The sequence below is a fragment of the Schistocerca piceifrons genome, chromosome 10, assembly GCF_021461385.2.
Source record: "Schistocerca piceifrons isolate TAMUIC-IGC-003096 chromosome 10, iqSchPice1.1, whole genome shotgun sequence".
Classification (NCBI taxonomy): domain Eukaryota; kingdom Metazoa; phylum Arthropoda; class Insecta; order Orthoptera; family Acrididae; genus Schistocerca; species Schistocerca piceifrons.
Genome location: NC_060147.1, coordinates 44,491,266 through 44,505,016, shown reverse-complemented (window position 1 = coordinate 44,505,016; position 13,751 = coordinate 44,491,266). Strand labels below are relative to the sequence as shown.

Below are 13,751 nucleotides of genomic sequence, written 5' to 3'. Positions count from 1 at the left end.
GATATTCAAATGCGTTAATGCTGTGACGATTTACGCTGGAAAAAAATTAGTTCCAATTTTGGCCACCAGGCGCAAATCTGGCGCTCTTCAACATCTTGTCGATCTCTCCGATGCTCTGCGTAAGCAGCAATTAGTAACCAAATCGAAATTATGACTTTTCCACTTTTGACCTTTTTACCCATGTTTCGTACCTAGTCCATTACATATGAAAAACATTTCTATACTTTTTTCTTGTATTCGCAGCGATAGATTTGCACCTGGTGGCGAAAACTGAACTACACTACTGGCCATTAAAATTGCTACACCAAGAAGAAACGCAGATGATAAACGGGTATTCATTGGAGAAATATACTAGAAGTGACATGTGATTACATTTTCACGCAATTTTGGTGCATAGATCCTGAGAAATCAGTATCCAGAACAACCACCTCTGGCCGTAATAACGGCTTTGATACACCTGGGCATTGAGTCAAACAGAGCTTGGATGGCGTGTACAGGTACAGCTGCCCATGCAGCTTCGACACGATACCACAGTTCATCAAGAGTAGTGACTGGCGTATGGTGACGAGCCAGTTGCTCTGCCACCATTGGCCAGACGTTTTCAATTGGTGAGGGATCTGGACAATGTGCTGGCCAGGGCAGCATTCGAACATTTTCTGTATCCAGAAAGGCCCGTACAGAACTTGCAAGATGCGGTCGTACATTATCCTGCTGAAATGTAGGGTTTCGCAGGGATCCAATGAAAGGTAGACCCACGGGTCGTAACACATCAGAAATGTAACGCCCACTGTTCAAAGTGCCGTCAATGCGAACAAGAGGTGACCGTGACCTGTAACCAACAGCAACCCATACCATCACGCCAAGTGATACGCCAGGCCTGCCAAAGTGGCCGTGCGGTTCTAGGCGCTGCAGTCTGGAACCGCGAGACCGCTACGGTCGCAGGTTCGAATCTTGCCTCGGGCATGGCTGTGTGTGATGTTCTTAGGTTAGTTAGGTTTAACTAGTTCTAAGTTCTAGGGGTCTAATGACCTCAGTAGTTGAGTCCCATAGTGCTCAGAGCCATTTGAACCATTTTTTTGATACGCGAGTATGGTGATGACGAATACACGCTTCCAATGTGGGCTCACCGTGATGTCGCCAAACACGGATGCGACCATGATGATGCTGTAAACAGAACCTGGATTGATCCGAAAAAATTACGTTTTGCCATTCGTGCATCCAGGTTCGTCGTTGAGTACACCATCACAGGCGTTCCTGTCTGTGATGAAGCGTCAAGGGTAACCGTAGCCACGGTCTCCGAGCTGATAGTCCGTGCTGCTGCAAACGTCGTCGAACTGTTCGTGCAGATGGTTGTTGTCTTGCAGACGTCCCACCTGTTGACTCAGGGATCGAGACGTGGCTGCACGATCCATTACAGCCATGCGGATAAGATGCCTGTTATCTCGACTGCTAGTGATACGACGCCGTTGGGATCCAGCACGGCGTTCCGTATTACCCTTCTGAACCTACCGATTCCATACTCTGCTAACAGTCATTGGATCTCGACCAACGCGAACAGCAATGTCGCGATACGATAAACCGTAATCGGGATGGGCTACAATTCAACCTTTATCAAAGTCGGAAACGTGATGGTACGCATTTCTCCTCCTTACACGAGGCATCACAACAACGTTTCACCAAGCAACGCCGGTCAACTGCTGTTTGTGTATGAGAAATCGGTTGTAAACTTTCCTCATGTCAGCACGTTGTAGGTGTCGCCACCGGCACCAACCTTTTGTGAATGCTCTGAAAAGCTAATCATTAGCATATTACAGCATCTTCTTCCTGTCGATTATATTTCGCGTCTGTAGCACGTCATGTTCGTGGTGTAGCAATTTTAATGGCCAGTAGTGAAGTAACCATCGCTGCCATATATAATGTACAACGGCTAAATTCCTAGATAGTCTCTCTGCAGTATCGCAGAAGTAACATCCAGCTTCTCGTAGTCCGTTTTCACGACATGGTTCAAACTCAGTAAGGTGTTGATAATTGCATCTTTGTCCGCTTCACGGCATTCTTGACTAACATCAACTCACCACGTGGAATCTCAAAGGTAAATAACGCTCTTGACAAAAACAGTGTTTATTTAAAGCTAACCTGATTTGCACTGCTGTTATTTACTGGCGCGAAACTGGAATATACGTGATATTTCAGATATAGAAACAGGTCTAAGATCTTTCGTTTATGTCGCACAAATCATTCTTGGTTTTTTGTTTTTTTCCCACCATTGTATATACAGAGCAACAATTATTGAACTACATGAAAAAAAAACGTAAATTAGTTACAAACCAAGGCCTGAAAACACTTTCTTCAGCGTGTAAACGTCACTATAGATATTCAGATTTAGGTTCGACATGCCTGCCATCATTGGCGAAATTCTGCATCACCGCCTGAAGTGTCGGAACATCGATGCTCTCGATGACCTCCTGAACGGCTGTTTGCAGCTCAGCGATGGTTTTGAGGTTATTGCTGTTCACCTTGTTTTTAATATAACCCCACAAGAGAGAATCGCACCTATTCAGATCTGGAGAATATGGCGGCCAATCGAGGCCAAGGCCAGTGGCCTTTGGGTACCCCAGAGCCACAACGCGGTCCCCTTAGTGCTCCCCAAAGAAATCACACACTCTCCTGCTTCGATTGGGTCGAGAGGCACATATTGTCGAAATCAGGGTCACTTTGGGTAATTGGGATGAAATCATCTTCCAAAACATTCACCTACCATTCTGTAGTCACTGTGCCATCAAGGGATATGGCACCAACTGTTCCGTGACTGGACATTGCACACCACAATCACCGTTGAGGGTGAAGAGACTTCTCGATAGCGAAATAAGCGGATTCTCATTCCCTCAAATGCGCCAATTTCGCTTATTGGGGAACCCATGCAAATTATTATAAGGTCCCATACTGTGAGGAGCGTAGAGAATGGTGCTCCGCCGACTAGGCAAGGTCGTAGTGGAGGTGGTTTGCCATTGCCTTCCTCCGACCGTAATGGGGATGAATGATGAAGGCAACACAACAATCGAACCCGGGACCCCGTGCGCGGGAAGCCAGAACACTACCGCAAGACCACGAGCTGCGGACCATCTAAATGAAAGTGGGCTTCGTCGCTAAACCAAATCATACTAATTGCCCTAAGGCCCCGTTGGCAACTGTGCACTTTTAACGTTCTAACGCAAGCCGTTCAGAAGTTGAGACGACTTTACATCTACATCTACATGGATACTCTGCAAATCACATTCAAATCCCTGGGAGAGGGTTCATCGAACCACCTTCACAATTCTCTATTATTCCAATCTCGTATAGCGCGTGGAAAGAATGAACACCTATATCTTTCTGTACGAGCTCTGATTACTGTTATTTTATCGTGGTGGTCGTTCCTTCCTATGTAGGTCGGTGTCAACAAAATATTTTCGCATTCGGAGGAGAAGATTCCGTCGCAACAAAAAACGCCTTTCTTTTAATGATTTTCAGCCCAAATCCTGTATCATTTCTATGACACTCTCTCCCATATTTCGCGATAATACAAAACGTGCTGCCTTTCTTTGAACTTTTTCGATGTACTCCGTCAGTCCTACCTGCTAAGGATCCCACACCGCGCAGCAGTATTCTAAAAGAGGATGAACAAGCGTAATGTAGGCAGTCTCCTTAGTAGGTCTGTTACATTTTCTAAGTGTCCCGCCAATAAAACGCAGTCTTTGGTTAGCCTTCCCCACAACATTTTCTGCGCGTTCTTTCCAATTTAAGTTGTTCGTAATTGTAATACCTAGGTATTTAGTTGAATTTACGGCTTTTAGATTTGACTGATTTATCGTGTAACCGTTGTTGTTTGTTGTTGTGGTCTTCAGTCCTGAGACTGGTTTGATGCAGCTCTCCATGCTAATCTATCCTGTGCAAGCTGCTTCATTCCCCAGTACCTACTGCAACCTACATCCTTCTGAATCTGCTTAGTGTATTCATCTCTTGGTCTCCCTCTACGATTTTTTCCCTCCACGCTGCCCTCCAATGCTAAATTTGTGATCCCTTGATGCCTCAGGACATGTCCTACCAACCGATCCCTTCTTCTAGTCAAGTTGTGCCACAAACTTCTCTTCTCCCCAATCCTATTCAATACCTCCTCATTAGTTACGTGGTCTACCCACCTAATCTTCAGCATTCTTCTGTAGCACCACATTTCTAAAGTTTGTATTCTCTTCTTGTCCAAACTATTTATCGTCCATGTTTCACTTCCATACATGGCTACACTTCATACAAATAGTTCCAGAAACGACTTCCTGACACTTAAATCTATACTCGGTGTTAACAAATTTCTCTTCTTCAGAAACGCTTTCCTTGCCATTGCCAGTCTACATTTTATATCCTCTGTACTTCGACCATCATCAGTTATTTTGCTCCCCAAATAGCAAAACTCCTTTAGTACTTTAACCGTAGTTTAACGAATTCCTTTTAGCACCAAGTGGATGACCTCACACTTTTCGTTATTTAGGGTCAATTGCTACTTTTCTCACCATTCAGATATCTTTTCTAAATCGGTTTGCGGTTTACTTTGATCTTCTGACGATTTCATTAGTCGATAAACGACAGCGTCATGTGCAAACAACGTAAGACGGCTGCTCAGATTGTCTCCCAAATCGTTTATATAGATAAGGAACAGCAGAGGGCCTATAACAGTACCTTGAGGACCGCCAGAAATCACTTCTGTTTTAGTCGATGAACTACGAACTGTGACCTCTCTGACAGGAAATTACAAATCCAGTCACATAACTGAGACGATATTCCCTGAGCACGCAATTTCACTATGAGCCTCTTGTGAGGTACAGTGTCAAAAGCCTTCCGGATATCCAGAAATACGGAATCAATCTGAAATCCCTTGTCAATAGCAGTCAACAGTTCATGTGAATAAAGAGCTAGTTGTTATTTCATATAGTTCAATATGGTTCAAATGGCTCTGAGCACTATGGGACGTAACTTCTGAGGTCATCAGTCGCCTAGAACTTAGAACTAATTAAACCTAACTAACCTAAGGACATCACACACATCCATGCCCGAGGCAGGATTCGAACCTGCGACCGTAGCGGTCGCTCGGTTCCAGACTGTAGCGTCTAGAACCGCACGGCCACTGCGGCCGGCCTATGGTTCAATAGCTGCGCGATGTGTTCCTGCCATACGATAATTACAGCCCACATCGGACCTCTGACAGTAGCTCCACCTTCATTATGAACACCCAGTATATACTTCTAATGACCCGTTCGAATGCAGGGTATGGACCCAGATGAAGGCAGCTGACCTGGACTCTCGCTCTTGGAGGATGGGCCGTGTCTCTTTCCTGCCGGGCGCTCCTTCTGGCTCTCCAGCTCGGCGTTGTCATCCGTGATGATGATGTTGACGGACTCCGGCTCCTCGGTCGTGGTCGTGGGCGTCGACGTCGTCTTCGTCACCGCCCCCGCGCCACTGTTGGTGACGTCACCTCCCCCAGGCTCGTCAGACGTGCTGGTGGGTCGTGATGTGGGCGTGGACAGGGACCTCGTGGTCGTGTCCGGTCTCTGGTCGTGACCGCCCGCGGCGTTGGAGGCCGCCGACGCCGTCGCCGTGGCTGTGGTCGTGGTGGTGGTGACTGGCGTCTCTGGCGAAGGCTGCGGCTCGACCGGGTCGTGCGGGCACTCCTGCCCGCACTCGCAGACCTCGGAGAAGTTGGACCCCATCTGGACTCCACCTACAACCGTCGAAAAATTCATACAACTTTTGTACACCGTGACTGGTGAGGATAAAAAATAATGGACATGCCACGATATGAAGATGAAACTGCTGTGGTCACAAAGCAGAATGACGAAATACGATCTAGAAAGGGCCGTAGCACAGTGGAAAGTACTTTCGGCGACCAATATCGTACGAGAATAATCAACAGAAAGACTAAAGTGATGGTATGCAGCACTGAACAAGAATGTGAACAACTAAGAATGAGGTTCGGAAGAGAAGAGTGAGAAGTGATAGCGGAATGTGATGTCGTTCAAAGAACGATGTACCGTGACAAAGATGGTTCCTCATTGGGAAGACGACATACGAGAAGGAATGACTCGTACGGAAGTATGTAATCAGTCGCTTTCCCATCACTTCATTTGCAGCATCCACCATGTCCCACATGGATATCTTGCGCAGTAAGTATGCAGTGGTAACGCGTGGTTATAATTAACCTTTACATATTTAACACGCCATAACACAGAAACTAATTACTGTACGAGTACCAAACTTGATAGTGTTAATGTCAAGGACATGCGGAAGAGAAATAGCGCAGAATCAATTAAATTGAAACACTTTTAATGTGCTGCTACGGTACATTATATCATTATATACCGGTAATATTGCTGCTACAAAAGGTACTCAATATGGCGCCGATCAGTGTCCAGAAGAGTCTGAAAGCACAGGACTGCATTCTGCACAGCAGAACGAAGCATGTCTGTAGGTATGCTGGCTCTCTTGACAGGCCGCACTTTAAATCAGCACTTTTTGACTGTTCCCCTGGTAAATCCTGTCCTTCAGGTAGGCCCACAGCCAGAAATCACAGGGAGTGAGATCAGGTGATAGTGCCGACCAAGCGTTTGGAAACGATCGGCTGATAATTTGATCGTTTCCAAACGTTTTTTGGAGAAGCAAATGAACTTAACGAGCGATGTGCGGTGGGGCCCCATGAAAACTGTTGAGTTCACTGCGGCTCTCTCCTGTAGGGCGCGTATGCTATACTGGCGAAGCATATCGCAGTAACGCTGGATAGTCACACTGCACGTCGTTGGTCCTTGAGCGCCAACCTGTTCAAAAAAGAATGGGTCAATGATGAACGTAGCCGTGAAGCCACTTCATATGCTGGGATGTTCACCGTACAGTGGAACTTCATGCACGTTGACTGGAGGTGAAGATCCCACACTCGGCAACTATGTGTGTTCACCTCACCCGTCAGAGAAAAATTAGCTTCGTCTGTCTATAGGATGGTTAAGGGCTAGCTCCCGTCAACTCGAATCCTTGCGAGAAAGTGGAGAGTGAAAACAAGTCATTGTGCGTCCTGTGGTGCAAGCTGCTGTACGGTAGGGATCATGTACGGATACCTTTTGAGAATGGTTAGAAGCACCTTCCATACGGGATGTTCAACTGTCGTGATACAGAATGAAATTTTCACTCAACAGCGGAGTGTGCACTGATATGAAACTTCCTGGCAGATTAAAACTGTGTGCCGGACCAAGACTCGAACTCAGGACCTTTGCCTTTCGCGGGCAAGTGCTCTACCAACTGACCTACCCAAGCACGACTCACGCGCCGTCCTCACAGTTTTAATTCCGACAGCGTGAGTCATGCTTGGGTAGCTCAGTTGGTAGGGCACTTGCCCGCAAAAGACAAAGGTCCCGAGTTAACTCCACTGGCAGAATTAAAGCTGTGAGGATGGGCCGTGAGTCGTGCTTGGGTAGCTCAGTCGGTAGAGCACTTGCCCGCGAAAGGCAAAGGTCCCAAGTTAATTCCGCTGGCGGAGTTAAAGCTGTGAGGACGGGGCGTGAGTCGTGCTTGGGTAGCTCAGTCGGTAGAACACTTGCCCACGAAAGGCAAAGGTCCCGAGTTAGTTCCGCTGGCGGAGTTAAAGCTGTGAGGACGGGGCGTGAGTCGTGCTTGGGTAGCTCAGTTGGTAGAGCACTTGCCCACAAAAGGCAAAGGACCCGAGTTCACTGGCGGAATTTAAGCTGTGAGGATGGGGCGTGAGTCGTGCTTGGGTAGCTCAGTCTGTAGAACACTTGCCCACGAAAGACAAAGGTCCTGAGTTAATTCCGCTGGCGGAGTTAAAGCTGTGAGGACGGGGCGTGAGTCGTGCTTGGGTAGCTCAGTCGGTAGAACACTTGCCCACGAAAGGCAAAGGTCCCGAGTTAATTCCGCTGGTGGAGTTAAAGCTGGGAGGAGGGGACGTGAGTCGTGCTTGGGTAGCTCAGTCGGTAGAGCACTTGCCCACGAAAGGCAAAGGTCCCGAGTTAATTCCGCTGGTGGAGTTAAAGCTGGGAGGAGGGGACGTGAGTCGTGCTTGGGTAGCTCAGTCGGTAGAGCACTTGCCCACGAAAGGCAAAGGTCCCGAGTTAATTCCGCTGGCGGAGATAAAGCTGTGAGGACGGGGCGTGAGTCGTGCTTGGGTAGCTCAGTCGGTAGAACACTTGCCCACGAAAGGCAAAGGTCCGGAGTTAATTCCGCTGGCGGAGTTAAAGCTGTGATGACGGGGCGTGAGTCGTGCTTGGGTAGCTCAGTCGGTAGAGCACTTGCCCACAAAAGGAAAAGGTCCCGAGTTAACTCCACTGGTGGAATTAAAGCTGTGAGGATGGGGCGTGAGTCGTGCTTGTGTAGCTCAGTCGGTAGAGCACTTGCCCGCGAAAGGCAAAGGTTCTGAGTTCGAGTCTCGGTCTGGCACACCGTTTTAATCTGCCAGGATGTCGTGACACAGTACATACACTGCCATTTGATCGGGAATTGCACGCACCGTTGTCTGCCATAGCAACAGCAATTTGATCAGCCACCTGTTGTGCAACCAGTAGTCTACCTCTTAACGCAGCGACGCCCAGTTCTCCAGTTGAATTGTAATCCTTTCAGCCGGCGATACTCTCGAAGTGCATATTCAGCATTACTCTAGTTTTCATAATGGAGGTTCACCATTCACCCCACTCCTATTGTCCAAGCTCATGTTGACACGTCGACAAGTCCATTGCTGCTGGTAATGTGTGTGAGACTATGAATCACGATAGAGGGCGTGTGTAGGGAGAGAGTGGCCAACTGGACGATATGGCGGCCATTTTTCTGCCAAACTGCGGGCGGGACTTTTGAATGGCCGGTAGTGGAGTACACACTTACCGAATCAAAAGCACAAGACAATATGGCGAAATCATTCGTTAAATGCCTTTGTTTATAAGAATAATATATTCATAGTAGCCTACTACGTACAGCACAGGAAAATTTGATACATTGGCTGTAAAAATTATTCGTTACTTGCATTTATCTCCTTTAAAGTTCGTTTACTAGACATATTGCAATGAAAATAACGTAAAAGAAAAATATAGCGTATAGCATTTGTTTTGTATCGGAGGTACTTAACGCTAAAGATTTAACGTACCTGTAGTACGTCAAATGAATGAAAGTCGTAAGCAGTTGTTTACTTGTGACATGCAAAGAGTGTGAGACATTGTAGTACTTCTTGTCACGTTATACTGAATACCTCTCGTAGATATCAAACGAAAAAGATTACAAAAATCAGGTAATGTTAAATGTAGGCTACTGTAATAACGACCAAATAAACTACCCTATCGCTTCTACCGCACAGTAAGTAGGCCTATTAAAAACTGTCTTCAGGAGTACCTCCAATTATTTACTACGAATAATGTTTCACCAACCACGACAAAATGAAGACAGAAATCTGGGAAACTTCCTGCCCTAACAGCATTAATGAAATAGTTATAATACTACAATGAGATTATCTGGAATTACTAACAGTGGCCTAGAAATCAAATGACACTCGTGGAAATCTTCAATACAGTACTGTTAAAAAACCTTATGACACTGAAGGATTTAATTATGACGTCTGCAGCTTAGCAATATTCTTACATATTAGATACACAACCCCATTTTAATTTTATGTTTATAAGAGTAATGTGCTACAATAATTCTTCACACAGCCAATTTACAGGTCTGTTTTCAAATTTAACTATGTACATTGCAAGTTGTTTTATATGTAGTAAAAAGCAAAAACGACTTCCTTCGCATAGATGAGAGTACTTGGTTGGTTTCCACAAGGCTCCTGTTTGATTTATGTCAGCCCTGTGGACTGCGACTGCCCACTGCTCTCGTCTTTCTTCATTGCGTGGAAATGCTAACACGCAAAATCCACCTTCGCCTCTATTGGCACAACCAAATGCAGCACAACCTGGCGTCGTTTACGAACGTCTGCAGAACGAATTACAGATGTCAAAAACAATACTGTACAATTACTAACGTGTTTACTTCATCACAAAACGCTTCATTATTTCAACTCGTATACAACTAAATCGAGCATGCATGTACAAGCCATAACAAGTCTCTGAATAATTCATATACCTTTTAATCGTTTCCAAAAGTTCTTTGAACCTCAACTCAAAAGGACGGCTAACACAGGAAGCGCGAGAGACGATTGGCGCCATTTTTCTGCCAAAGCTAATCAACCAATCACGGGCAACTTCACCTATGGCCACTCTCTCTGTATACAGGCTCTCTAAATCACGATGACTGATCACGGCACCTGGTGGCCAGAGTTGGAACTAGACGGTGGCGCTATGATGCATGAAAATAGTGCACCCCATACTCTGGACATTGGTACTCGAATGGTAGTTAGTTTCCGTGTTATAACGTATTAAATGAAATGGAAATGAAGTCCCATGCTTCTTTACAGAGCGTAGGAGGTTGATGCTGGAGACCCGCACCGCAGTAATAGGCAAGGGCCTAATGGAGATGGTTTGCCGTTGCCATCCTCCGACCGTCATGGCGATGAATGTCGATGATGAAGACGACACAAAAACACCCAGTCATCTCGAGGCAGGTGAAAATCCCAGACCCCGCCGGGAATCGAACCCGGGACGCCGTGCTCGGGAAGCGAGAACGCTACCGCGAGACCACGAATGGCGGACAACGTATTAAATAGGGAAAGATTAATTATAACCACCCGGTAGATAGAATACTGTAATCGCAACCTATTTCAGTTACTTTTTGATGATATTTTTGAGTTTCGTTATATCTGAAACACCACTGTGGCAGCACGTGCACTCAAGATTCCATCACTTCTAGGTTATGTTTAAAGTATCGATACTGTTGTATCACTTCGGGTCCTGTGTGTAACTCTGCCACTGATTAGTCAGTTCCCGCCCTACTCGGTTTCTCATTAGAGATCCTAGGTCAAGTACTGATAGCTATGTGGTGGGCATGCACAAGAAACGTGTATAAATCTTCCCTTCTTCTTGTCTTCTCGCCGGCCTAGTTCTGCCGTGCATACAGTCTGTTGCGTCAAAACATACGAGGTGCAGATTGATCGATGTTTAGATTTCCTCGGTTTGTCTCGTGAATTTGAAGAAAGTGACACTGATTTCTCGGAAGATAATGCAGACGAACGTGGGCGTGGCACAGATTATGCTCAAGAAGGAATTGCTGAGAGTTCAGGCATCGAATGTTCGAGCCGATTCTAGGCGCTTCAGTCCGGAAACACCCGGCTGCTGCGGTCGCAGGTTCGAATCCTGCCTCGGGCATGGATGTGTGTGATCTCCTTATGTTAGGTTTAAGTAGTTCTAAGTCTAGTGGACTGATGACCTCAGGAGTTAAATCCCATAGTGCTTGGAGCCATTTGAACCATTCGAAAGTTAGAAATGAAATACTTGCCATTTCTGTTGAAACTTCAGTTGCAAGTGCATCCAGAACAGGATTCTGACATCGATTAATTTCCAGATATATTTTGCGGTATAGTCAGAATGGGATGGTACAGATCATGACACTCCATGTTTCATAGGATTCTTCTGATCAGATTGCGTGCCTATGGTATATTGTCTCAGCTGTGCGAGTGGATTCGTGATTTCCTGTCAAAAAGGTCACAGTTCGAAGTAACTGATGGGAAGTTATCTAGTTCAACTGCAGTTGTACATGGGGTACTACAAGGAATTGTTATAGACCTTCTGCTGTTCTTAATCCGTATGAACGATTGAACAGGCAATCTGAGCAGTTCTTTTGGGTTCTTTGCTGATGATGTAATCGGTAGATAAAAAAATAATTGAAGAATTGTTTACAAAAGACATCTATATGGTCTAAAAAGCGGAAACTTAACAGAAGCAATGAAACATATGAACTCCTCTGCATGAATAGCGAGACATTTTCTGTTGAATTTAGGACACGCGATAAATGAGATAAATTGTCGATTCAAGTAGATACCTATGTATGTGACCGCACTGCCAATTCATAAACATCCTGACGGAGGTCATTTGCAACAGTGGCCGAAGTGTCGGAGAATTCTTCTCATTTATAATGCGGTCAGATTTCCAGAAGAATTTTATTGACTGTGACTGTGACAATTAGGATTACGATCAACTTGACGTGGAGCAATCACAAATAAAATGCTGTGGGGACGTGGAACCAAAGACTGTCTTTTATTGGCAGATGAGCAGTTGTACTAAAGAGTGTGCCTTAAGTACTCTTGTCCGTCCTCTGCCGAACTATCGCTGTGCAGTATGGGATCCTAACCAGATAGGATTGACGGACGACAGCGGAAATGAATCAGAGAGATTCAGATGTTCATTTTTCCGACGTGCTGTTTTACAAGATGTTTCCGTAAGAGTGTACAAAAAATTTAACACGATGGGATAGCCAGCTTAAGGAGATAAGGAAGTAAACTTATTCACCGCTTTGTCTAGCATTACTGTTATCCAGCTTAATTACAACTAACGTGTGTACAAGCTAATACGTACTATGTTGTTTATTTACATGCACATTCGATATTTCCTGCAGGAAAAGTAGGAGGACGAGCCTGATTACTGGGAAGTCATGATGTAGTTTTGTTTACTTTCCTTGTCTATAAGGTGGCTCTGTTGTATCGTATGTACAGTATTCCATGACAGAATGTGCTATGAATCAACCATAGACCCGTTCATTACTCAGTGCTTTTCAGTGACGTACAGTGCAGCACGATCGGGCAGTACCGGTATAGTTTCGCAGAACTCACAGAATGCATCTTGTGTATGGGGAAGTAAGTTGCATTGCTCTCGCTACGGAAAGGCTGTACAGGGAATGATTTTCTAACAGGCATCATCTGTCATGACGAGTGAATATTTCTCTCGATCGACGAATGCGGGAGACTGGTTCAAACGGCTCTAAGCACTATGGGACTTAACATCTGAGGTCATCAGTCCCATAGACTTAGAACTACTCAAATGTAACTAACCTAAGGAGAGTGAATATTTCTCTCGATCGACGAATGCGGGAGACTGGTTCAAACGGCTCTATGGGACTTAACATCTGAGGTCATCAGTCCCATAGACTTAGAACTACTCAAATGTAACTAACCTAAGGACGTCACACACATACCTGCGACCGTAGCAGCAGCGCGGTTCCGGCATGAAGCCGACCGGGGTGGCCGAACGGTTCTAGGCGCTACAGTCTGGAACCGCGCGACCGCTACGGTCGCAGGTTCGAATCCTGCCTCGGGCATGGATGTGTGTGACGTCCTTAGGTTAGTTAGGTTTAAGTAGTTCTAAGTTCTAGGGGACTGATGGCCTCAGAAATTTGTCCCATAGTGCTCAGAGCCATTTGAACCATTTGAACAGGCTTGAAGCGTCTAGAACCGCTCAGTCACAGCGGCCGGCGAGATTGGTTCATTGGAAAGGAGGGACCTTGCAACATGAGGACCACTCCCACATCCTATGGTGAAGAGATGGTCCTGGAAGGTGCTGCATCGGACACCACAAGAAGTACTCATCGTATTGCACGTGAAATGGGCGCTGCACGTACTAGCGTGTGGCGAGTACTCCACGAACATCAATTACACCCATATGACCCATAACGATTCCATGTAGTGCTTGTTTGAGTGACTTTGCACAAAGGATCGCATTGTGTCAGTGGTTGCTCAAACAATGGACGGATTTCCTGCAAATCGTGCTGTTTCCTTACGAGATCTCACTTGATCGTGATGGTATTTC

At 45.9% G+C, this 13,751-nt stretch overlaps 1 protein-coding gene across 1 annotated transcript in view; it reads right to left on the bottom strand.

Annotated features, from left to right (window-relative positions):
• The window catches only part of LOC124718676 (C3 and PZP-like alpha-2-macroglobulin domain-containing protein 8), an 852,528-nt gene that overhangs the window by 13,257 nt on the left and 825,520 nt on the right, over positions 1 to 13,751 (bottom strand). Inside the window, exon 27 of the mRNA XM_047244301.1 lies at positions 5,324 to 5,749. Within this exon, the coding sequence (XP_047100257.1) occupies positions 5,324 to 5,749 (426 nt within the window). The remainder of the gene's footprint in view (positions 1 to 5,323; positions 5,750 to 13,751) is intronic.